The sequence below is a fragment of the Zeus faber genome, assembly GCF_960531495.2.
Source record: "Zeus faber genome assembly, chromosome: 12".
NCBI classification, from domain to species: domain Eukaryota; kingdom Metazoa; phylum Chordata; class Actinopteri; order Zeiformes; family Zeidae; genus Zeus; species Zeus faber.
This window is the reverse complement of record NC_137196.1, coordinates 8,455,167-8,482,142: the sequence shown is the minus strand read 5'-3', so window position 1 is coordinate 8,482,142 and position 26,976 is coordinate 8,455,167. Positions and strand designations below refer to the sequence as shown.

At 46.2% G+C, this 26,976-nt stretch overlaps 2 protein-coding genes across 2 annotated transcripts; one reads left to right on the top strand and one right to left on the bottom strand.

Moving 5' to 3' along the window:
- Nucleotides 1–17,076: 17,076 nt before the first annotated feature.
- Nucleotides 17,077–19,837, top strand: LOC307238316 (uncharacterized protein; the record flags this gene model as incomplete). The annotated part of the gene is made up of 4 exons (XM_080011248.1): nucleotides 17,077–17,095; nucleotides 18,078–18,226; nucleotides 18,986–19,196; nucleotides 19,323–19,837. 4 exons carry the CDS (start codon nucleotides 17,077–17,079, stop codon nucleotides 19,835–19,837), a joined length of 894 nt encoding a protein of 297 aa, XP_079867374.1.
- Nucleotides 19,838–21,937: 2,100 nt separating this feature from the next.
- ptger4c (prostaglandin E receptor 4 (subtype EP4) c) lies at nucleotides 21,938–23,755 on the bottom strand (the record flags this gene model as incomplete). Its single annotated transcript, XM_080010906.1, has 2 exons — nucleotides 21,938–22,543; nucleotides 22,883–23,755. 2 exons carry the CDS (start codon nucleotides 23,753–23,755, stop codon nucleotides 21,938–21,940), a joined length of 1,479 nt encoding a protein of 492 aa, XP_079867032.1.
- Nucleotides 23,756–26,976: the final 3,221 nt, after the last annotated feature.

The following is a 26,976-nucleotide window of genomic DNA, read 5'->3' as shown; positions in this document are numbered from 1 at the left end:
TGTCTCACTTGTCTTTCTTCCTATTTCATTTCATTTTATTTTTTTATTGATCAGATTCATGATTATCAGCTTTTCGTGGCATGGTGCATATGTTTTCAATCATTGGATTTTAGATTGTTGCTGTTATCTTATTTAAAAAACAATTGCTGATTTTTCTTTTTTTTTTTTTGCGGATTTTGAGTTCTATTTCTACAGCTTTCTCTACTGTATGCTGCACACAACTCTCAATCAGTAAATAAGTTTAGCCTTTTTTTTTATATACAGTTCCAATATATATGAAAATGAAACGAAGCCTCACGCTGCTTTTTTCTGTTTCACAGGGTTGTATGTCTGTTGGCGATGTTTCTTATTTAAAAAAAAAAGTGTGTGTGTGTGTGTGTATATATGTATGTGTGTATATATATATATATATGTGTATGTATATATATATATATATATATATGTGTATGTATATATATATATATGTGTATGTATATGAATAATGTGTGTATGTGTACATTCATGCACATAAAAAACATACGTAGCATTACCTCTGAAAACAGACCTTCCACACTTCTGACACTCACAGCAATGGCGCATTGGTAAAAAAAAACAAAAAACATGTTGCACTAGTGATAAAGTAAAGAAAGGTACAACATACTGATATAGTGTTTACTAACTAATAAAAATAAAAAATACGAATGCTGTACTGTGAGGAGTTGAAATGGATCGGAGCCGCACCCCACCCCAACCACCCTCTTCTGTTGCTGTCACCCTCTTATCATTATAACGTGGAATGTATTATCTCGTACCATTTCATATTCCTCAGACATTTCAACTCTTCACATCAAATTTTTTTTTTTCTTCTCGTGATGAATATCAATCATTTCGCCCATCTGACCGTTTTGGGATGCTCATCACTGATGACGATGACTGATCGAAATCAAGTGTTATTTGTGTGTTTTATTTATATATATATATATATATATATATATATATATATATGAAATTGCTTTGTCCTTCCTGCAACTGAATAAACACGTTTGTAATGGAGGATTACCTGTGCATGTTTTTTGTGTGCAATCTGATAGATTTTGTTGATATATCCACTGATTGGCCAAAACATTAAAACCATAGAGGGGTGAAGTGAATAACATTACTCATCACGTTCCAATGGCTCCTGTCAAGGGGTGGGTTATATTACGCAGCAAGTGAAAAGTCAGTTCATGAAGTTGATGCGTGGACATCATGGACAAGCTTAAGGATCTGAGCCACTTCGACAAGGGCCAAATTGTGATGACTAGAAGACTGGGTCAGAGCATCTCCAAAATGGCAGGACATGTGGGGTGTTCTTGGTACATTGGTTAGCACCTACCAAAAGTGGTCCAAGGAAAGACAACAGGTGAACCGGGGTCATGGGCGCTCAAGGCTCATTAATGCACATGAGGAGCGAGGTCTAGCCCGTCTGGTCTGATTCCACAGAAGTGAAAATAGTTGAAATAGTTAATGCTGCTATGATAGTAATGTGTTAGAACACACAGTGCACCGTAGCTTGCTGCGTATGGGGCTGCATAGCAGCAGACCGGTCAGAGTGTCCATGCTGACCCCTGTCCAGTGCTGAAAGCACCTACAATTGGCATGTAAGCATCAGAACTAGACCATGCAGCAATGGGAGGGGGTAGCCTTTTCTTCTACATCATGTGGATGGCTGGGTGTGTGCACATTGTTTACCTGGGGAAGAGATGGCACCAGGATGCACTATGGGAAGACAGCAAGCCAGCAGAGGCAGTTTAATGCCCTGGGCAACCTTCTGCTGAGAAACCTTGGGTCCTGGTGTTCATGTGGACTACTTTGACACGTTCCACCTACCTAAACATTGTTGCAGATCAAGTGGCAATGGTGTTGACTTGGCCTCCAAATTCCCCAGATCTCAATCCGATCGAGCATCTGTGGGATGTGCTGAAACAACAAGCCCAATACATGGAGGCCCAACCTCACAATATAAAATGTAAAAGAATATATAAGAATATATATATATATATATATATATATATACATTTTTTATGTCATATTGTACATGTTTATAGATCATATTATGGTCTTAATTCACAGTCTGTGAATGTTTTTTCACATATTTAGTCTACATGTCTGCTTTATCACAATAGACACATAGTGGCCACACCTACTTTGGACTAGAGCTGCTCCAGTTGGGGCTGGGGCCTTGATTTGGCCTCTTTCTGTAGAAACCCTGCTACTGCATTATACTGTCCATGCGTCCATTAATCTGTTGTAAAGGTTACCAACCCCAGGAAACGACCAGCGAAGATGAAGGAGGGATGGAATGGAGGAAGGCGGAGATGGGGGGGGGGGGGGATTTCCTCCCCCTACCTGCGGAGGACAGAGGAAATCATTTTTCAGCCCCTATTCACCTCACTTCCCTTCTTAATGCACTCTGCCTTTCTCTCCGTGTGTTTACTCCTATTCTGGTCGGTGTCTCTTTCCCTCCGCTTTGACTTTCCCTCCATGTGTTTACTCCTGTCCCAGTCGGTGTCTCTTTCCCTCCGCTTTGACTTTCTTTGTGCTCTTCCATCTACTAAAAACCCCTCCCTCTCTGTTCCTCTGCTTCTGGTTATTCACTTTATTCCCACCTCGCTTTTGTGCAATTCTTGCTCTTTACCTGCCAAGTCCAGATTTTGGTTTGATTTCATTGCTGAGGGACCTATTCTGGGTCTGACACATAGACACGCACGCACGCACGCACGCACGCACGCACACACACACACACACACACACACACAGTGCGAGTGAAGGTGCAGGCCACCTTCACTCGCAGTCCAGCTGAGCCCTGCATGCAGGTGCAGTGTCCAGCTGTGGCTGCTGTAAGTCTCAGTGTGTGTGGTGGAGCAGGGGACGTGCCCCTGGGGGCCCCTTTCAAGCACCACAGAACGGTTCCCATCCTGCTGTTAATGGGGTGCCAGCGACACTGTCCCCCCATAATCATGTTTAATGCCACCAACGCCCTGCGCCCTGGCCACTCAGCGACTCAACAGATGTCGGCGTCCCCCATGGTGGACGCCACAAAAAAGGCTCTGCAATGGTCTCCTGTGTGCGTGTGTGCCTGCGTGTGTGCGTGCCTGCGTGCGTGCCTGCGTGCGTACGTACGTGCGTGCATGCATGTGTGTGTGTTTTTGTCTGTCACCTGGATGCTCCAGCTGCTGGCGCGCAGAGGCGGTCATTCCTGGTTGACCAGTGAACCGGGTCCGAGCGGGCCTGTGGCTCTTCAGCTGACGGGCCTCTTGATTCGCTGCGACAGGTTCTCGGGCCCGCCTCCCCTCACCGGAGCAGCAGCGGGGAGACCCCGATCCTATGGCCGAAACCCAAACTCCTCGTTAAAAAAAAAAAAAAAAAAAAAAAGCTGGAGGGTGAGAGAATATACACAGACGCACACATAAAGGAGGACAATGTGTGCTGTCAGCCTTTTGAATGTTTGACTGAAGGGAGGATCGTGTGAGACGAGCCTCCTCCTGGAGTTGATCTTTCAGCTGCTTTGCTTTCTGACTGAATGTGACGCCTCTGCAGTGCTGCGCTTTACGTGGTTTCGAGAAGACGGAATTAAATGTGATGTGGCCCTATGCTCATCCTGCAAATATCCTAAAGGATGGGTTCGCTGTTTTCTAAAGCAGGCTTGTTAAAATGTTGGTTCCCATGGTTTAGAAACTGTTCGTGGCACCACCTCGCTGAATGCTATACGGTTGAGGAACTTACCACTCGGCAGCAGCTTCTCACTGCTTAAATGCGGTCCAGTGGGGCAAAGGTTTAAGCCTTAAAACATTTTTTAATTTCCTTTTCAAGAACCAGAAACAAACATTATAGTCACATGTGTAACATGTTTTGAATTAATAATAGTAATATAACATTTTATTCAAACATGTCTTGACAATCTTGTTACTATTAAGTGGCACAACTTCCTGTTTCTAGTCTTTCCGGTATAACACAAAGTCTTATTTCACATGTTTTTTAAGGCTTGAGTTTTGAAGCGGCGGCAGAGTGGCAGGTTTCTCAATAATAAAGCGATTTGGTCATGGGGTTGTGCTATGAATGATGGCCTCCATCTATGCTTCCGTGATCAGAAAAAAACTCCGCCAGTGTTGGAGATCCTCACGGAGCAGGTCAACGGGAACATCTGTAACTCCCAACACCCACTTGACTCCGTCAGCGGAGTTTCCCCAAAGCACATCCCTGGCCCAAAGGTCGTAATGTGGGAGGGAGAAGAAAACTCTCCTCGACCGTAAGAACATTGTGTTTGTCATATTTCTATTGTGCGTCTTTGCACCTGTCCGTGTGGATTAGTCATTGACATTGTTTTTCCAATTCACTCTGTCCCAACACATTGTCATCCAGGTGAATATCAAGCAAGGAGACTAAAATTCTCTCGAAATGCCATTTTTGAGAATGCAAAAGCGAGGCCTGAACATCTGGACGTTTTGGCTGCAGCTAATGCCTGATAAGTATCACGCTGCGGTCCAAAGTGCCACGCAGTCGCGCAGCCTTAAAAAACATCCAAGGGATGTCTAGGGCATTACCAGCCTCCCGAGCTGCGTTGCAGACCCTCTAACGAGGCCATGTGTTTTGGGCTTCCCTTTATGATTTGTTTATATGCACAGAGACGTAACAAGCCTGTGGAGAGCCGGCAACCTGGGCCGAGCCGTTGGGAAAACGCAACTGATGAACTGCGAGTTACTGTAGAGCAGATTTCAGGAGGTTGCACTCACCTGTCGGGGTCATATAAAATCTGCCTTTATGGGCTTTGCTCTGTTCAGCTCTACTGAGTGTGACCCTGTCCTGTAGAGCGGCAGTAGGTAGGTTAGGTGGCAGGAGGTAGGTTAGGTGTCAGTAGGGAGGGTAGGTGGCAGTAGGTAGGTTCGGTGGCAGGAGGTAGGTTAGGTGACAGGAGGTAGGTTAGGTGTCAGTAGGGAGGTTAGGTGGCAGTAGGTAGGTTAGGTGACAGGAGGTAGGTTAGGTGTCAGTAGGGAGGTTAGGTGGCAGTAGGTAGGTTAGGTGGCAGTCCGTAGGTTAGGTGGCAGTAGGTAGATTAGGTGGCAGTCGGTAGGTTAGGTGGCAGTAGGTAGGTTAGGCGGAGTGTGGAGGAGCTGGGAAGGCTACAGTGGTAGTTCCCAATAGTAAGTAAAGTAAAGTAAAAAAAAGAAACAGGCCAGAGAGTGGTGAGTGCGAGATTGGGAAAGCGGAGCTGTGTGGGAAGACTATTACGAGTAGGGATGCTGAAAGATGAAGAATAAGAAATTTGAGAAACTTACAAGGGGAAAAGCTATTTAAAATTGTCCATCACATCTATACAAGTGCGCCCACTCTGTACTCCCTCAGCCCAGGGACCGAGTCGACTCCACCCACCTTCACCCGCTAATGCGCTAGGACAAAGAGCTCTAGCTCTACTCCCTGATTCCTGTAACTGAGACAACCACTGTGGATATATCATAGTGTTTATTCAAGTGGTTATCCATAAAGCAAGTCGTTCAAGAAAATCCTGTATCTGATACATTTTTAATGCTGGGACTTAAAGAAACAACCATTCCATAAATCTCTATTAGGTCAGTGCTTCTCTATATACTGTTTCGGCTGTTGGTGGTGGGGTCCACCTTTTCCGTGGTCATTAAACTGTCGATATGGATGACTTTTTGTGAAAAAAAGAACAGCACCCTGGTGTGATGAAACATCCCCACTAACTCAAGTGACCAAGAAAGTAAAAAATTGATCAGAGGATGGCAAACTTTTACTTTTCGAGTGAAAGTTGAATCCACCCAACACAGACAAACTTATTGTTTGCCACTTTAAAGTCAAATGTTTTTGAAATGTCTCATGCAACGACACGCCGCAAAGCCTTTTATAATAGCGAACAGATTCATCACCATCCATCACGCTGATGGCTGGAACCCTCCGTCATGACGACCGTGGAGCCGCTCTGGGCTCCATCACCAGAAGACACATCGAAGAAACCCACATGGCCAAATCTTTAACTGCAACATAAAGCCTCCTGCTACAGCCCGGTCCATGGCGGGGCTCTGTTTGGATAATGTAGTGATTTATTAGATTGACTGTATGTCTTGACTTTTTTTTGAAAGTTACTTTCTGAGTTTCGAATGCGGCGGTGGCCTTATGATCTCTAGGCCGACTATGACGACTGACTTAATGCAAGGTCTGTCTGTCTGTATCAACAGGAGGTCTTCCCCTCGATCTTTCTTGACCCCTCTCTCACACACCTTCCAACTCCACCTTCCCCCGTCGCACTTGAACTCGTCCTGATTGTTTGACTGTGTGTTTCTGCGTGTCGTGCACCTCAGCTGGTGCTTTGTTGCCCTCGTTGCTGCCTCTGCTGCTGCTATTAATAGCACCGTGCTGGAGGTCAGGGATCCTCCCTATGTGTCTCTGGTCCCAAAGAGGAGAGCGTTGGGGCTGTTTGCCCAGCCTTTTGTGCTGCGAGCCTCAGTGTTCAGTGTTTGCCCTGCAGGGAGTGTCTCGGCAGGAGGGCAGCTGCAGGGTGGGTGGAGGGGGGCAGAGGATCCACCATCGGCCACTGGATGTTTGAGGAATCCCTCCACTGGTTACTCATCCAATCTGTCTGCCCTTCAATTCAACCCATTCTCGACTGTACGGGTTAATTGAGGAGTCCAGGGTATGACTGAGCAAACATCAACTGTGCGCGCCTACATGTGGAATGCAGTAGAAACCCCACGTTTATCATATTGGATGTGTAAATAGAGAGATGTCACCCATTATTAAACATTACCAGGTTTGTTGCACTGGAGACTCCGCACTATTACGCGGCAGCGAAAGAAAAATGAGAGAGAGAGAGAGAGAGAGGGAGAGAGGGAGAGAGAGAGAATCGCAGCGCTGCCTCCCTCCCCAGGAACAAAAAAAAACCCAAGACATCTGAAATGTGTGTGTGTGTGTGTGTGTGTGTGTGTGTGTGTGTGTGTGTGTGTGTGTGTGTGTGTGTGTGTGTGTGTGTGTGTCTGTGTGTGTGTGTGCCTGGATGGATGGTTCTGTGGTGCCAGTGCGCTCTGGTTTCACACAGCCGTGCGCGGTGCTGCTCTTTTACGCGCACAGCCCGCGGTGCTGCTGTGCGAGTGCGGTTCACCCGGAGTCTCTCGAAGTCCCAGACCACAGAGTCCTGAGAGGAAGACGCGGCGGACGGAGCTGCTGCGTAAAGGGCGCGACGGAGCGGAGCGTAAATGTCCAGGAGAGCTCTGTGGATCGGGCTGTCCATCTGCCTCGCCGGGGAGTTGTTTTTTTGTTGTTTTTTTGGGGGTGGGGTGGGGGGGGGGAATATAAACTTTTACGCACCCTTTTCGGAGCGATCCAGCGCTGTTTGTTTACTCGTTGATCATGCAAAACTTTGAAGGCAAGACGGAGCAAGTTTCTGGAGGTAAGGAGAACAGCCGAGCCGCCTATACTTTATTCCACGCGACAATGATTTGGAGTGGATTGTTTCTAGAAGTGATTGGGATCAGCTTGGATCCTATTCAAGTTCGATTTGCAAGGATACGGTTTCACACCTCACGATTTCTGTCGCTCTTTCGCCCGATTTCATTCAATGGTTGGAATAGTTTATGTCACCACAAGCATCAAACCCCTCCCAAATACGATACTATACAATAAAACCGAGAGACGCATGGCTTCAACGTGTCTTGACCTGCTCCTGAAAACCTTGCTTTTGCTCATTGAGAGCTTTATTTGTTGTTTACCCATTCTATGCACCGGACGAATTGCTGTTAAAACCGGGTGAGATACAAGGTTTTGGACGCACGATAGAGGCAATACAAACTGGAACACTGTAGTATTATTCTTACATCCTAAAGGAAATGATCACACGGTAATCAAAGACAGAATCATTTGCGTTTTTGTTTAACGCCGCATCCATCTGTGCGCCACGCCGACTGGCGCGCTCGGACGTAACGCGACTTTATTTTAAAATACCACACAACCACAGGGATGCTATTCTAACACAAACAAACGAGAAGGAGTGCCGTGTACATTTGACGATACACCCTCAGGTTTGATGTTGTTGTTGTTTTGTTTAGTTTTTTTTTCCCATTTTTTTTTTGTCTACAGTTATGGATTCGTGCGTAATTTGGCCCCTGGACGCTTTGGAAGAAGCGGATGCAGTAAAACGCGGAGTCGTCATTAATCACGCTGCTTGTCTTCATGTTTGCTATGATGAATTCCAACTCTCATCGCAAGCATCCCCGGCCCTACATCGTGTCACGCACTCTATTTGGCACCTGTTTTTTTTTTGTTTTGTTGTTTTTTTTGTTCTTTTTGGGGCTTTTCTGGCTGTTGAGGCTATACTGCAAACTGTGTTTTATAATTTGCAGTGATCTGCATCCTAGTTGAGAAAATCCAACTGTTCCAGGGTCTGTCACAGTTTCTCGTAATGCTTTTGAGAATGAATCTTATGACTCAATGTAAGCATGAGTGAATGTTGCCTGCATACGGTCAACGACCTACTCTCACTCCTGATATATACAGTACACTCCCTCGCTCACTTTATTTACACACATGCACACACACACACACACACACACACACGCACACAATTTCTGTCACACATATGGAAACATCCATGTTTGAACACCAGCACACAAACAAGCACAACGGGCCTGAATGCTGAGTCATGCCAATCCATGCTCCGATTCTCCTGGACGGTCTCGATAGTAACTCCTCTCGAAAGGCGTCCCGCTTTCAAATCGCGGCGCTGAACGTGATTTGGCTTTCACTTGAAACCCCCCTCGTAAATGCCTGTGGTCTTCTCCCTCCCAACTCGTGGCTGGGGCGTTTTGTAGCGTGCGTCTGAAAGAAAGCGGCTTTGAAAAGACGCCAGGTCTTTTCAAAGCCTCCAGTTTGGCCCTCTCACACTCGGCCGACAAGGGCCGCTACTGCTTTTACTTCCACGGCTCAGAGGTCGGGGGGTGGGGGGCTCGGGGATGGGGTCGGCGGGCCCTGTGAAGGGTCAGGTACACCAGGCTGGCGTGCTCCCTTTCGTAGCAGCAGCCGCCTGATGTGTGGTCTGCTTTGTTTTAACTGACGCGCAGCTTTACGAGAGCTTGTTTATTGGCCTTGGAGCTTGACTCCTTTATCACTTCGTAAATTGTTTTGTGTTCTTTATTCTACATCCTGGCTCTTTCTCATCTTTACACCCTGGCTAAAAACGACACACTGTTGTGCGTGCTAAGCTTTAGAGCAGTGGTCTTTGGGGAGCCCCTAGGGGGTCCTCAAAGAGGTGCCAGGGGGGTCCTCAGCAACATGTTTACTAGTTAAACCGCAGCCTTTTTTCTCCATTTACCGCACTGATTGTTTTGATCATGGTTTCACTGTTATCTCCCCAACTCTAGTGTAGTGTCAAAGTCTTCTCAGATTGGGGTCTCGGAGACAGAATCTTATCAAATTAAGGGGGTCCTCAATATGAAAACGGTTGAGAATCTCTCCTTTTGAGTAGGAGGAGCAGATAACCAATGTGTCCGGATCCAGGAGAGGCCTCCTTGAAGGGTGTCATTAAATCTGCCGTAGCTTCAGTAATATAACTTCTCCACAATTGGACGGTCTCCTTATTGCGGCTTTAATACTCCCATAAGCGTTCCCCGGGGATCATGTCCTGATCCCGAGTAAACGCCCCGGGGGCTTTCCTTTACGTTTTTTTTTTCCTTTCTCTTTTATTGCAAGATCAAACTCTTAATTTGAGATAAACGGCCGTTCTATGAATACCTCTGCGGACGGAGACCCTAATCTTCGAGAAATGCGATTCATCTGTCTCATGCGATTCCCGATAAATCCCGCGGATTCCTTAATCCGCCGCAGACCGTCTGGGCCCGGGTTTGACAAGGAGACGTGCACTGGACATGCTCGCACAGCCTGAGGACAGCCTCAGGGTTCTACATTTCTTCCAGTGTAACTTGCTTCCTGTTGTGAAAGTGTGTCAGCTAGAGGTGGGGATGAAGGTAGGCGGACCTGTAACGTCGCTCCGATCGTTTCTCCGAGGCCCGAGAGAGATTGATTATGCAACGCAGAGCGCCACAGGGCAACTTCAATCTGGAAGTGCTTAGGGAACGCGATGACCCACGCTAATTCCTCCGGGGCAAATCGTAGGCGGCACGATCTGACAAAAAGGAATTGTGATTTTCAAATGTATTCTTTCAGACAAATGCTTCCCATGTTTTTGAATAGTACGCCGAGTCGGGTTGGTTCTCTCTCGCCATACAAAGGCCCAATCACGCCGCGCATGGGGTTGTTAAGGTTGAGAAGTTTTGGCTCCTTCCAAAAGTTCAAACGACTTGAATTTGGAACAAAGCGCCACTTAATACGCTGATAAAACGTAAAAAAGCAGAACTCCTGCTCTTATCGCAGCATCTCCCCACTCACACACAAAAAAAATTAAGCAAAATAAATCTTTCCCTGAATACCGAAGAATGTTAACTAGCCTCGTTGTAGTCGTTTGTGTCTGCGAGGGCTTTTATTTTTTATTTTTTTATTTTTTTTACGATGCTACAATAAGCCGTTTGGCCAAAATTAGTGGCTTCAGATTCATTAATCACTGCTTCTTTGAACTCTCAGGCCGGGTCGTTAGGACAGAGCCCGTCTGGGGCTCGAGACGCCGACGTGGAAACACTTTGGAGGGCACTGGTTCATCCAGACGCAAGACACACTAATGGCCACTGTGTGTGTGTGTGTGTGTGTGTGTGTGCGTGCGTGCGTCCGTGCGTGCGTGCGTGCGTGCGCTTGCGCTTGCGTGCGTGTGTGTGTGTGTGTGTGTGTGTGTCTTTTGGGGATTGGGGTTAGGGGGTTGGGGTGGTGCCAAGTGTCATTGCTGGCCACGTTTTTTTGGGTCTTAATTTTGAGAAATAGCCAGCTGAGATAAGGTCAACGAAAGGTTGTGACTGTGTGTGTGTGTGTGTGTGTGTGTGTGTGTGTGTGTGTGTGTGTGTGTGTGTGTGTGTGTGTGTGTGTGCGTGTGTGCGCGTGTGTGTTTACACACGTTCCTGTGATGAAGAGTGAAGGAGGTGATGAAGTGGGAGGAAGCTCCAAATACTTCCAAAAACCTCTCCCTATGCCATCTCTGAGAGCTTCTTCTGGGTTGTCGGAGGGGAATTCTACCTAGCCCTGGGATGGCAGCTCCGACACCACTTAAACGTGGTCCCATTTAAGGTGAAGCTCACCCAACCACTGGCTCTTCGTCCATCTGTCCATCCCTCCCCCCTTTTTTTAACCAGCTGAATCAGACTGGAATTCGGAGCCGGTTATTAGAGTCGGGGACACCGGGAATTACTACCAGCATGAAAATAGAGAGTGAAAGGTTTCCGTGTGTCCAGACACACAGGGAGCATCTCAATCGAAATCCGTTTAAAGTCATTCACAGTGTTTTCCCGTCTATAACGCTCTTATTTTGTGATGATTTTGTCAGTAAATGTGCTCTGGTAATGGCTCCCCGGTTTCAATCACTCCGGTTCTTTCAGCCTCTTTGTGTCATTAATCTTTTAAAAGGCCAATCTGCATGGTTTCATACCTGATACCTGGAAAACCCCAAAAGGCTGATTATGTCCTTCTGCTTTAGTATAGTGAGGAGGGGATTGCTTGTCTTTCATTCCGCCCCCCCACCCCCTTTCATATTTAGTGTTTTAACAGGATTTCAATGGCTACACAAAAAGCTCAGCCCAAATTCATTGAGCGAGGCTGAGACGCCAGGTGAGTCGTGTCGGCCGGTTTTCAAATTGATGCCTCGTCGTGTGCAGTCACGCGTTGATTTCCGCCGCAGCCCCATCGACTCATGCCGCCGATGTGGGGAAAAATGTGTAGAGCAGAACGCGTGTGTTTTTTTTGCGGGAATTTGAGACATTACTCCACAAGACTTGCGCTCCAAAATTGAACTCATCGTCCAATCAGATATTGTGAAAACATGGTGGTATTAAAATGATTTTCCTTAATGGATTGTTGCTGACAGATTGATGGTAACATGGGAAATCCCAGGTTGGGTCACCAGCCAATCACGAGCAAGATGTTTTTGGCGTTCCCAAACTGACGATAACAACATAACAATGAGACAAGTTCATGAAACAAACAGTCACCTTCGTATTACCATCAAGAGTGAGAAAGGGTAAATAATTAGGAAGCACTGACTGCAGCCTGGATTTCCGCCTGCAAAGCATGATGGGGAGTACAGTCTTGAGTTGTCTGAGGGGATAGAATATGCACTACTATAACACATTTATAACTTTATAATGTTATAACTATGTTAATACATTATAATGATACTAAAGCAAGAGACAATTGAACCCGCTTCTGAAACAGGAGGGACTAAATATGGACAAGTGTCGTTTTTCTGCTTGTTTAGGTTCATTTTGATGATTGAATGACGCTATAACACATTGATAACCTTTCGTTATTACTGTGTTATTATTATGTTCTTCTGTCCTGTTGATCTATTTCATGCCCGACAGATTCAATCGGCACAATCTTCAACACCAAATAAATGGTTAAATGTTGGTGAAACGCTGTTTGGGTTGCTGAGTGAAGTTTTTTTAATTTATTTTTATTTTTTTACAGCCGCCCCCTCCCATCATCTTAATTTCCTCTGGCCGCCACTGCCTCGAGTTTAAGCGAAAGGTCACAAACCTGAGCCTTTACGTCGGGCCCGAAAACATTGCCTTACTTTATCCTGCTTCTTTTCGAGGGTTTTAACGGCCGGCAGTAACTCTCTGCGTGGCACCTTTGGCTCGGCCGGCGACTTAAGTCGGCGCACGTCAAGGCGCCAATTCCGAGCTCTCCCACTTCAAACACGTCGTCTTACTCCTCTGAAGGTGCCCCCACCCTCCCTTAGGCCGGTTTCTCGGGGACTCTTTGGTGTGTAGACCCGGGGTCACACAGGAAAAAATGGTAAATCAGTGCTGATGATGTTCATCACGGAGCCGTCGGTAGCGCTCGGTAGCGTGAGGTTAGGGTCACGGCCGCTCCTTTCTTGGCGGCGGTCGTAGGATAGCGCTTGATATTGCTACATGCTGTATGTTCACCCAGCAGTCTAAAACACAACCTTTAATTCTGTTCACATATGGCATAGCTATTATTAATATACTGTTAAAAAGCACATATTAGAACATTTTTACACCATACATCACTAAATTGTCGTCGTAACACGAAAAATAGATGTCAGTGTAGTGACATTATGCTCTATAATAGAAGTCATGATGTTTAATCTAGAGAAGTGGTCGTATTTATTTTTGAGCACCTAAAAAAAATACCCATCTCTCCCCTTTTTTTTATCAATTGAATAATTGAATCTGGCATTTATCATTTATATGTCTGATTTGAACGAAATGTCCCTCGCATTAGGTGTCCTGCAAAAATCTACTCAGATTAAAGGTGATGGAATGAAGCACTTTTGTGATAGAAGTAAAAGGTTGGAATCAGCCCCCCCCCCCGCAATCGACAATTGAATGACACGCAATTCTAAAAAATCAGTCGCCTATTTTGCCCAATTAACTGGGTGGGATGGGTGTGTGTGTGTGTGTGTGTGTGTGTGCGTGCGTGCGTGCGTGCGTGTGTGTGTGTGCTCTAACTACCTATCTTAACCGCAGCGTTGGCCTCCCCTATCTGTTTCTCATTTCGGCGGCGCTCTGTGGTTTTCCAGCGGTGACAGGCCTCCTAAAGAGTGGAAACTGGCACTAACAAGCAATTACATCCTGCCTGCCTGCCTGCGAGGGATTAAGGGATTACGAGACGTCTGGCTTCGCACTCTCTCTTTCAGCCTTGGCCGTTCCCGCGCTCATAGTTCTTTTTTTTCTTTTCTTCACCTTTTACTCTCAATTTATATTCTCTCTCTCTCTCTCTCTCTCTCTCTCTCTCCCTCTCTCTCACACTCAAACTTTCTCTCGGCCGTTGCTGATACCTTCCCCGCTTCCCTCATCATCCAGTCTGTCAGTGTGCTCAGGTTTCCTCACTGAATCTGTGTCCATCACTCCGACGTGGCTCAAACACAAACACAGTGTAAGAATCAGGGATGGGCAGAAGAGAAGAGAATGAGGTGGGAGGGAAAGAACAGCCCTCTGATGTTTAGACTAAGTCAGATGGGGCTCTTACAAGGCTATTGTCAGAAATTGACCAGGGGAATTTTAGTCTTTTTTTTCCCATTTTTTGCAATGCACCACAAACAAGATAATAACAGTTATAATAATCATTACTTCCATTTTTGAAAAGCCTGTTAGATTTTTTTCTGATTAGTTGATTGAACTATGATGGCAAAAAATGCCTTGAATAGAGAAATAAGTTGCATAATTTGGTCAACCCTTATCAGAATTGACCCGCACAAGTGTCTTGAAATTGCTCCATATATTGTATACCCTGCAGTCTAAAATTCTACTTTTCATGCTATTTACACTAGGTGAACATGTAAAACAAATTAGGATTATTTTTACACAAAACTGATTAGGGGTTGTTACAAGGCTAATGTAAGAAATTGACCAAGGTAATATTAATCCTTTTGTGTAATGCACCGCATAACCATAACCTTAAATGAAGCACTGCACTAACCATTGCTTTCATTATTGGAAAAACCTGCAGATTTTTTTTTCGATTAAGCGATTTAAGTCCCTGTAAAGCGACAGTAAATATGTGTTCTGACAGAAAAATGTGTTATTAACCAACCGGCCAAATTTGAGTGATCAAACTAAAAACATTGATTTGAACTAAAAAAGTATATAAAAATAGGTTTCAAAATCGTGCACAAAAAAAGGCAGTTCCCTCTGAGACACTGAAGGCGCTGAAACCAGCCCCGAGTATCAAATACCACTAATCCTATACATACATAAACAAATCCAAAATCGGAAAACCAATAACGGCTGTTTTTCGTTGTTTTGATTTAGCTCTGAAGTTAAAAATGGAACATGAGAAAATGGGATATTTGTTGCTCCGTGCGGCTCCATGCGCAGCGTCGCGCCTGCAGATCCTTGCGCTGTTGCGCCCGGGGAGATCCCCACTTGGAGGGGGAAGCCGGGACAGCGCACCGCTGTCTGTGAACGCACGGAGCTGGGGGAGTCACTACGCCGGGGACGGAACGAAAGTGTAAATAAGACACCGTTATGTAAACTCTGGCCTCCAGGGAACATGCATTTGAGGGACGAAGGTACCAGAGCTAGGCGGCAAACTAGCGTAGGTTGTAGTAACTCGGCGCGGTAGGAACGCGTTACGTCACGCCCGCCCGAAAAAAACATGTGCAGAGCAATTACTTGCTCTACTATGTATAATGTGTTTCGAAACAAATCTCCAAATTGACTTTACAGGGACTTTAAGCGATTCATTTATGGCTGTGAAAACTTTGGTAAAATACAGGAAAAAGTTGCATAATTTCTTCAAAAATCATCAGAATCTTGAAATGGCTCCATATGTTTATTCAAAGTTTATCCCATTCACGTTTGTAATAAAGCGGATATTCAAAAATTCACAAAACATCACAAGACATCATCATCACACTAAGGTTACAAGGAGCTGCCCGTGTGGGTTTTTACAGGGTCTGGCACCCATCAGTGCACGCCCTCCCCGGTGTTCCATCATTCTCTCTCTCTCTCTCTCTCTCTCGCTCTCTCTCTCTCTCTCTCTCTCTCTCTCTCTCTCACTCTCTCTATCTCTCCAAGCTATTTCTCTCTCCTGTTGCGTCTCCCCTTTCACTGCAGGTGTCTTTTATTGAGCCGGCGGTGATTTACCGCGCTCGGTTCCTCTCGGCCTCGCAATCAGGCGCCGCGGCACTGACAAGAAAAGGCTGGAGGTCAAAACACCTTGCACACACACACACACACACGCACACGCACACGCACGTGCACACGCACGCGCGCACACACACACACCCACACACACACACAGAGCAGGAAAAAAACAAATGATGTCTAATGGGAGCCCATTATCGGCGAAGGCTTTCAAGATATTGGCTTTTAGCAGGAGTGGGAGAGCTACAGAACTACATCAGCCATGCCCGGGCAAAGCCGTCGTCTCGGGACGTAACAGTATAGCCGCCTAGATCACCCGGCGGGAAATCAGAAACACATTTTCACGCGACGTCCCAACAGATTTCCCCTGTTACGTGAAGAAGGCGTGTCCCCCTCTGGAAAGGGTCAGGGCAAATAATGATGTTTTGGAGAGAATTTGTCTGGTGGTGGCGTCCATTCAAATTGGACATTCTCCTTCAAAGCCCTAACATCCACCTTGCTTTGGGTGTGAAAGACGAGTATTGGGGAAAGTGAGGTTTCGCTGTTCATTCTTGCTCTGAAAGTGTCTGGTCGCATTTGTCTACCAGATAATTATAGAAGCTAAATCTAAATATATGCTTTTACCATATTGGGTGATGGGCGAGAGAATGAGAATGAGGGCGCTTTGGGAACAAGCAGACGGGCTCCTTGGCTCCAAACAGGCTTTTTTGGTTTGCCTCGGGGGCTCTCCTACTGACTTGTGAACAAACTGTGAACAACAAGGAGAATGTAGCGGAGCGACCGCACAAATGCAAGGTGACAAGGACTCCGCTCTCTCCCGGTTTTGAATGGAAAAAACCAAAGGCCTTTAATCAGGGAAATAAAGAACAAACACATGTTGGGCTCTCTAAACACAGGTAGGCTGGTCCGCTCGCATACATTTTGTATGGGCAAAAAGTAGATCTGCACCATCTACACGCATCATCGTCAGTTGGACTTCTAGAGCTCCCTAGGTCTGGAGGTCATCTCTACATTCCTGTCGTCAACCCCTTTGCCCCTCCACCCGCTCACCAGGAAAAGAGCTCGAGGCGTCGGGCTGTAAACAGCTCCAGAGCTGCCGGGGTGAAACCAACCACGCCGGACAGCCCCGCGTCAGACTCCCAGCTCGCCGGGGCTGAAGGAGGCTAATCGCTCCCAGATGCGGCATTAAGGACATGGAACAACACCTCTCCAGGGAGCCACGGGGGAGAGAGCGAGAGGAGGGGGGTTGTCGCAGAGCGGCCCCCTGGTTCGGTGCAGCTGGGAGTCCGACATGGGGCTATCAGGCGCAGTTGGGTTCTAAATCAGGTGAAAGGCAGAGATGGCGGTGGAGAATAAGAGTAAGAATAAGAAATACTTCATAAATCCAGAGGAAAATTTAAGTGAACTGGGGACGTATCTGTCTGGTCACCTGGAGGACACTTGACTATTTATATACAGTATATATTTTAACCTTATTATTTCACTCCTTATTGACCTCTAGACCCACACGTGCAAAAGCTTTCACTCTCTACCCGGCCTCCCCGCAAATCAAAAATAGGCAGAATTCCTGAAACACACACACACACACACACACACACACACACACACACACACACACACACACACACAACACCTTACCAGATGACAGATGAACGGTTTGTCGCTGTTCCATCTCAATGCAGAGATTTAAAAACAAAGACAAGACAAAAAACCTCTGTGAATGTTATCTAATGTCGCCTGACGCTCCCCATCTATGATCTATGGCGTCTTCCTAAATCCATACAGTCCATGCGCATGGTGTTTGCATACCACAGGTGCTGACTTATGCTGTAGTTCAGTGCCAACGCTATCTACTGCATCCGGGGGATGACAGCTGTTTATGTGGCCGTCATGGAAGCTGCTTCACTGGAGTTACAGTACCTAGGTTCTACACCATTAGGTTTCAGAGTTATGGAGCTTCTGGGGGGAAGAACGTGATCTTCAAATAAAAGTTCTCAACATCAGCATTTCCTTCCCAGGTGTACAACTTCACTTTGGCCGAATGGTATTGCCAATTGCCACTGTCGATCCAAATAATCCGTCCGTACAGATCGATAACCCTTAAAGAAGAACAGAGGTGAACCCAGTTTACACCCGGGGGACCGAGAAGAATCAACCTCCAATGCATATAAATAATATGCATATATGCGTATATAAACATTCACATCTACAACATCTCGTATCAGCTCCCTCGCATCGCCACCGTGTGGTTTTTTTTCCCCTTTTTGTCCAGGACCTCCATGAAGCGTTCTCGCGGCGGATTGCTCCTGCACGCTCTTGCTTCCCTTATCGGCTGCGCAGGCGGCGGGGGGGGTTGCCCTGAAGCAAAGAATGCCTTTGATGGCGACATCCCGAGGCCGCCGCCGCCGCCTTTTGTGACCCATCTGGAGCCGCCGTGCGGCTGCAGGACCCTACAAGCCGGCTCTAGCCTCACTGAGCCGGCAGAGCACGTCGGCCGCTTAACTAAGCAACAATAAACACGCTGTCCTAAGGGCATTGAGGGACGTGATTTATGGGACGTGTCGTCTTGTTTAGGGGGCCCCCTGAGGGCTGTGTTTGTTTTTTAGTTGTTGGGTTTTTTTGTTTTTTTTTTACTGTAGGTGCACTATTGTGGATCTACAGATTTGGTATCACCCGCATCATGTCCCTTTAGTTTACGTTACCTAGACCTTTCACAGCGACTTCTGGGAAGAGGAAAGTTGACAGAGTCCTTGTTTGCCGACTTTATCTTCTCTCGCTTTCTCTCTCTCTCTCTCTCTCTCTCTCTCTCTCTCTCTCTCTCTCTCTCTCTCTCTCTCTCTCTGTCTCTCTTTTCAGGTGGGGCCAGGTGGAGGATGTGGAGAAGGGATAGTTCCAAGGTTTGTTGTTTCCCTTTTTTTTTTTCTGTCATCCCCTTCCTCTGCTTCATGTTGCAGTTCCTCACTCATTCCAAAGTATCTACCGTAGAGTGGGCTGCGAGAAACGTTTGTTTTGTGCCTTGTCAGACCATTGTAGCCCAATAGAAATATTTTATTTGGTCATAAAAGTCAACGGATCCAGATGCTTACCTTATTCCTGCTGTGATATTAACTGATAAAAGTAGCCGCTTTTGGGGAGGCCGCTCTTGCCTCCAGGGTATTAGCTACCAATCCTTGCACTTTAATCCCCTTAACGCAAATAAATGCCAGCCAGTGAAATTTCTCCAAATGTTCTTTAATTGGCTTACGCAGGAATTCCAACTCTTAAAGGTGCTGCTGTGGGTGGTGGTCTCTCTGCTGCCGCTAGTGGAAGGAGCCGGTATGGGACCAGGCGGCTGTGGCCACGCCGTGGGCCTTCTGGGAGATCAGGAGGAGAGAAAGCCTCCTGTCACGCTGCCAGAGATGGTGGAGGAGGAGCAGGAAGAGGAGAGTGACCCTTACACCACCTGGCATGCGCCATATGGTAGATAAACTCCATAAAGCAAAATATGACCCACAAAATAAAGCGTCCTATCCCCTAAATGATCCCCTAAATGAGCCCAGTTTCTGGGCTCATTCTTCGTTCTCAACATATTTCCTCTCTTTCCAGATCCATATGCGATGGACGAGGCGGACGACCACCCCAGCAGTCGCTGGATGGGCCGCTTCCCGCGCTCCTCCGACACGTCCGAACCTCAGCCCAAGGGCTCGGCAAAGAAGAAGAAGAAGAGGAAGAAGAAAGACAAGGAGGGCGAGACGGAGAAAGGCAAGGGTGATGGGACGGGCCGAGGGAGAAGCGGACGGCCGCCCAAGCAGAGCAGCCGGGACTGCCGCGTGGAGAAGCGGGAGATGAGGGTCCGCGACCTGGGGCTGGGGTTCGATTCGGACGAGATCATCCTCTTCAAGTTCTGCGTGGGATCGTGCCAGTCGTCCCGGACCAACTACGATCTGGCACTGAAGGCCCTGTTGCAGAATGGCTCGCTACCCCGCCGCACGGCGCGCAAAGTCAGCGCCCACCCCTGCTGCCGGCCCGACCGCTATGAGCCGGTGTCCTTCATGGACGCCCAGACCACCTGGAGGACCATCCAGTCGCTGTCCGCCGCCAGCTGCATATGCATGGGCTGAACAGGAATAGAAGAGTGGAAGAGGGTTAGGGTAACAAAATGAGGTGGAGGCGGGGGAAGCCGGGGGTTTGGGTGGGGACGGGGTTGGCCGCCGCTCATCCCGAAGATGTGGAAAGATGAAGCTGTGTGTAGGAATGCCTCCACATAGACACACGCACATGGGCACACACACACACACACACACACACACACACACACACACACACACACACACACACGAAGGGCCAGTAAGAGATCCCCACCCACTCAGTGCAGGGAGTAGTCTCGTCCCATGAGGAAGGGCAACAGTGTGGAGGTGACGGAGGCCACTCAGCCACTTCCCGCTGTTTGTTCCTTGCTGAGAGAGGAGTCGACTGGGTGGCACTGGCTTCTAAAGGGTCAAAGGTGAAGATGAAAGGCTGGACAGGAAGTCCCTTCAGGAACAAAGGATTTGTCTTCAAACTCAATAAACGGCTTCTCATATGTGCCAGTATAGTCATTAGTTGTGAAATAGACTCTTCAAGGGAATTAAGACTGTTAATTATTATATGGACAAGCCCCAAAGGTTGATTTGGGAAATACAGTATACTCTCCAGTCTTAGAAACGTGGATGAGCTGCATTTAAAGGACCAAGTCTTTTCTGTACTCAGAGGAAAGAAAAGAATGATGATGATCGGACGGATGTTTTTTTTTTTTTTTTTGTAATATTATCATGAAGAAGTAAATTCATTCCAAATGCTTAAATGTTATTTTTTTATTCCATGTTTTTCAGGAGAACTCAACCCAATGGATGCTATGCATCCTCATGCATTACTGTTTGATAGAAAAATATATTTATTTCTTATAAATTATTTATTTATTACTGCTTCATTTGAGCGCTGCATCTATAAACTGTAATGTATATATATACATACATATATATATATATATATATAAAACTATTTATTTCAAAGATCTCACTTATCTGCCTTTATGTTGTTTGTTACTTTTTACAGGTTGGTTCAGTGGTAGCTTTCTATGACATCATTATAAACACAGTATAAATGCTGAACCGAAGACAAGCGTGGAACATCTGGCAAGATTAGATCCAGTTTCTCTCAGGAGGTGGTTGGATCTTGAACTGAATTCTAATCGAACTGATCCCTCCGTCCCAAAGGTCTTATTGTCTTCTATCAGTTCTGAGACCAGTTCTCCAGGTGAAGGAGAATCTTATATGGAATGGAATACTATACGTGTAAATATGCTTCAGTTTTGTTTATATTGCTATGTGTTTAAGATGTGTAAATTGTGCCCTCTTGTGTTGGCGCGCCATCTACTGGTTACTACTGCAACATCCTGAACTGTGTGGCTGATATTGACCAACAGATGGCGTCTCTTTCCTACCTCCTCTAAATAGATAACTAAGGTAAAAAAAAGATATGATAAGCTTGCCCGTAGACACTGCATTTAGGTTAAAACACCATTTAAAACAGGAAAACTCTATTCATATAAATCCCATGGAGTACCCCACGTGTAAGTATTTGTCAATATGTTCCTTTATCAAAACAAACTAAAAGTCAATGGGTTTTTTTTGCAACTAAGCAACTACAAACAACCGGAGTGATGGGTTTTCAATTGTTTTTTATTGTATCTCCACATACTTGGCAACACAGCCACCATGACACACACCACACATCTTTCAGAAATAACATTAGAACCTCCAATGCGTTTCCGTTCTCTTTAGCTGCTGTCAAGTTCCCCGGTACACTATCTTCAATTGCATCATGCAACACGAGCAAATGGCACAGAGTTAAATAGCAGCACATGTATAAAAACATCCCTGTTAAAGTAGTGTAACAGCTGCATTTGGTAACGCAATTAATAACCCCAAACAAAAGCATCATCTTCATCTCTCCATCACATGTCCATTTGGATTCACTCAGTGAATCTTGCACGAGGGAGCCTCGGAAATCCATACCACGGATTATTAGTAGCGGTTATTTACCATGAACAGTCCTTTATTTCTACCCATAGGGTAGGCCTATGGTGCTAGTGTTACATAAACTCTGTAACGTGAAGTTCCCCTCTGCTTAAAAAAATTAATTCCACCATTTTCAACTGCCTCTGAGGAAAATCCACAGCCTCAGAGACACTTTGCTGACTGGCAGGAGCTCGGTGTGCTGAAGGTGCATGTGACGATATCCACTTTCCTGACCCGAGAAGCATGGAGAGCCTCCGGGGCGCCGCATCCTCCTCCCGGTGACAACTGAGCCAGTATGGGTTTGGACGGGGCCGCCACTTCGGCCTCCAGCCCGAGGCCGACGGAAGCTCCCACGCTGAATGGATGGAAGTTGACCTGAGCTGTGTCGTAGTCCCAGGCCTGTTGGGTTGTGAAGTCCGTAAAAGATTTCGTTTTCGTGGAGATCTGATGCTCCACGTCGCTCCGGAAGTTGGCAGTGCGTAGCGACACGTAGCTGGTGTCATTGCTGTGGTCAAAGGATGGGGGTGAGTGCTGACCCCCCACCCAGCCGATGGTGCGGCCCTGGTCCTCCTTGGCCTGCCCCACCGACCTCTTCAGCCTCTCGCAGCCCTTCACCAGCAGGTTCTTGCGACACAGAATGTACACCCACGGATCTAGAATAGGGTTGAACGAGGCGAAGCGGATAGCCAAGAGGTCACTCCGGTAGTCAGGCTTCCCCCCGGCAGAGATGTAGGCAGGGTCGTAAAGCTGGTTCACAAAGATTCGCACCTGTCACGTGGAGGGAAAAGAACATAGGATGTTACACCTCCATGTCGAATAGAAGAGACTAGACTAGACTAGAATAGAACAGAAATGACTAGAGTGTTATATAATAGAGTACAATAGAACAGACTACAATATAATATAATACACTAGAATAGACTAGGACAGAATTGAGTATAATAGATTAGAATACAGTAGAGTACAACAGTCTAGATCTGGCCAGACTAGACTAGAACAAAGAAGACTAGAATAGAATAGACAAGATGAGGATAGAGTGCAATAGACTAAAATTGAATATATTACAATAGACTACAGTAGAATCGAATAGAATCCGATGTGCCTTACCACTAGTGGGACGGAGCAGACCACGAACACGATGGTCATGAAGATCAGCAGCCAGAACATCTGCATCTCCGCCGCGGAGGCGACCGAGGGCAGCATCCGCGGGAAGCGCCGCCGCGACCCGCCTCCACCTCCGTGCGCCTCAGTCCTGACGGTGCTGGTTCTCTGGTTCATACCCACCAGGGAGCGGCACACGGCGCAGTTGCACAGCACGCTGACCGCGACCAGCCCCAGCATCAGGCCGCCGTAGAGGAAGGAGTAGGACGCGCCGAGAGGATCCGTGGCCCTCCAGTCCAGGAAGCACCAGGTCCCCGGAAAGTGGCGCACATGGCGCCCGAAGCCGAAGCTGGGCATGACGCACAGCACCACGTTGGCCAGGTAGATGGCCAGGAGCGCGAAGCGCGCCATGCTGCGATCCACGTGCTGCGAGTAGAAGTACGCGTGGCTGATGGCCAGGTAGCGCTCCACGGCCATGGCGCACAGGATGGACATGCCCGCCGAGCCGAAGAACAGCATGGAGAAGGAGAAGAAGTGGCAGAGCAGCGCTCCGCCGGGCCAGCGGCTCCACACGTAGGTGGCGATCACCACGGGGCTGGTGAAGCAGGTGCCCAGCAGGTCCGTGATGGCCATGCCGCACACCAGCGTGTAGAAGGTGGTCTCCTTCTGCTCCTTCTTGGAGATGCACAGCACCAGTATGGCGATGAGGTTGCCCAGGACGCCCACCGCGAACATGGTGGCCGAGGTGACCAGGGAGCGGGACTCCAGGCGCAGCGGTGGGAACGACGCGCTGCTCCGGTTGTCGGTGAGAGAGAGCGGGGGCAGCGGAGCGGAGATGTTGGAGTCCAGTTCGCCCGATAGAAGGCTGTCGTTGAGCATGACGTTGGAAACCAAAATGCAAGATTTGCTAAGGTAGATCAACTTCTAAAAAAAAGGGTTTCAAAGTTGTGAAATTACCTCCTGTGTTCTGGAGCAACAGGTTAAAGGTGCAGGTTCCGCTTGAAGTTGGATGCGATGCGCGGTGCGCCCGCATGAGGGTGTGTTTGGTTGTGTTTACCCTGGACACGCTGCTGGTATTTAACGGCAGAGGTCCCTGCGCCTGACGTCATGAGAGTGACGTCAGGAGCATGGTATTCAGATAAACTTAGATCCAGTGTTGCCAATCACGCCTCCCCAATTTGCAAGTAGGCAGCAACACACCAAGGCACAGCAACACTACATCTTAATATATGCAGGCCACAATTCTCAGCATGAAATCCATGTTTGAATAATGTATGAGTGATATTTTGATCAATATCACAATCCTTTGTTAGATAACTGGATTAGGAACTCCACCTTTTTTTAAACATACGGATTCACCCTTGTCTACGATCTAAGACGGTCAATTTCTTTTCTTCTGATGGATAGATTTTTTTCCTTGGTCACTTGCGGGGGTGGGAGTATTTTTTGTGCTGTTCTTTTTTTGTGAATGTTCATCCATATCGACAGTCTGACCTTAACTAGCTTTATCTAGGTTTATCTAATTTAAGTGCATTTTTGCTTGGAAAGGCGGACCCGCCACCAACAATAGTAAATAGCGTATAGATTAACTCACTCATAATGCAAACACATTGAATGTTGTTTTTTTTACAAAATAGTGTTATTGATTACCACTTTAACAGCAAAGGTAATTGAGTAGCTATCGATTTCTCAAAGCTATTCTGAATATATTCCTCATACTGCTATCTTAATCGAGGAGCATATTTTTATATGGGACTTTATTTAGATTACATAGTAATAAAGATCACGTCATATTCTTCAAAGATATTACACAGTTGTGTGCCATGCTCTTTTTTAATTCAATGTTCTGTAGGCGGAAAGTGGGAATTTCTATTTCTACCAAACATTCAATCAATAACCAAAACAATACTGAAGGTAATGCAGAACTACTTATAAAGTGGGAATATGTGATGAGCTGCAATAGCCGGATATCAACAAGATTCAAGATTCAAGAGGTTATTTGTCACATACGTACATATACATACGGTCATAAATATATGCAGTGAAATGTCATGACACCCGGTGATTACGCACAATTGTATAAAAATACAAAAAATACTAAAATGTGCGTAAAGTAAGGGAGGATAGTTTCACACACACACTCACACTTCTCGGAGGAGCCAAGCAGCCAGAGCGAGGTAACCTGATTACTAGAAATGAAGGAATTCATCATATACTGTACAATGGGAGAGAGGTCTAAAGCCAGACTGCATCAGGGGCTGGGTTCTCTATCTCTGTCTGAGTAAGTGGATTCCTCTCCACTTTCCTGTAGCCTCCTATTGGTCAGATGCCCCCTGGGTGTGTGTGTGTGTGTGTGTGTGTGTGTGTGTGTGTGTACAGGCAGGGTCTGCCTTTGGTGCCGTAATAAAACCGAGCCCTCAGACGTCAGAGATCCTGTTGCTCCCACACACACACACACACGCACACACACACACGCACACACCACACAGGTATACTCACGATGCACACAGGATCATGTACCAGCCGCCCACATATACATCGAACAAACACAGGTTGGTTTTAATGAGAATTTTCTTTCTGTATGTGTGTGCGTGTGTGTGTTGCTATCATCGTCCGTCTCACCCCACGCTAGGAGCCTTTGGGGTAACCCATATTCAAATATTAATCTGCTACCTCTCCTCTCTAAATTAGATAATCTCGACACGAGAAAATGTTCCTATTGTAGGCATGCTAAAGGCAATATATAAATTAATTGGGATGGATGTCGAGGATGGAGGATGATGCACATTTTAACTTCAACTTTAAAGTGGTAATCCATCAGATTAACTGTGTTGGGTGGATTACACTACAAATCCCAGGATTCCATTCAATATTCCTGAAACATTTGTTTTCACAGGGCGTGCCCTCATCTTCGCTCTAAGATGGTCAAATCAATTCATCAATTCTTCATGTGCGTGCCAAAACCTTGCATTATTGGTGGGAAAGGTGGACCCTGCCACCAAACAATAGAAACAGCATATTGTGGACCGCATGACTAATGCAATGACACCGATATGCTGTTTCTCATAAAGTGCCAGCTTAAAAAAATGGATAAAATATGGGATTCTTCAAACAAAATTATTTTAGGGATTACCACTTTCACGACAACCGGTTGAATGGGTATCTCAGTCCTGCACTGAGCAATAAATCATCTCTATTTATTTCACATTCAAAATTATGTAATTGAAATGTTTTCAAGGTGCAGTGGAGCCGAGGTGACAGGAATCGCTCGATAAAACTTTATAGACTCATCCTGCTGAATCGAGCGCTGGATTAGACTGAAAGCAATTTCTCAGATGAAAAGTTCCTCTCTTGTTATTTTATTGCTGTTTTTATTTTTTTTCTCTTCATTTCTAATGGCCTTCCACGTTTGATTTGATTTTGACAAGAGGCAAGTATATCAGCACAATGGTCATTCACCCGTGAAGTGACGAACAAAACAACGTTGACAACGGAAACAATGTTGAAGTCTTCCGTTTTCTGTCTTCATCTAAAGTGACTAAACTTCATTGACAAAAAGTAGTTCTTGTTACAACAACAACCCAAAAATAAAATTGAAAAATAGAATAATTATCATAAATATATACTGTATAATGAATGAAGAACAGATACATTGTATAAGACTGCCATTTAGTGGCCAAGAACATAAAATATAAGACATTTGTTTCAAATTGCATGGAGATTATGAACCAAGTCTTCCAGGACTTTCTAGTTCCAAGTGTTCGGAACATATGGCTACTTCCTGTTTATGTGGTTGCTTTCACCAATACGTTTTCACCTGTGGTGGCCATATTGTTAGGACTTTCAGAACTCTTTTGAACAATTGGAGTCCAAGGAATCTAACATTTGTTTGGTTGAAATTGGACAAATGGCCTCGGTGGAGATGTCTAAAGTTTGTTTTTCAGGTAAATAGAAAATTGGCTGAAAATCTGATGAGGCAGAAGTCAATGTTCCCTCTGGAAAACTTGTAGGCCATGAGGAGACACATCATATTACACCCAGTTTATGACTGTAGGATAAACGGGATGCGAGATATGGCCTTATGAAAAGTACGACTTTGG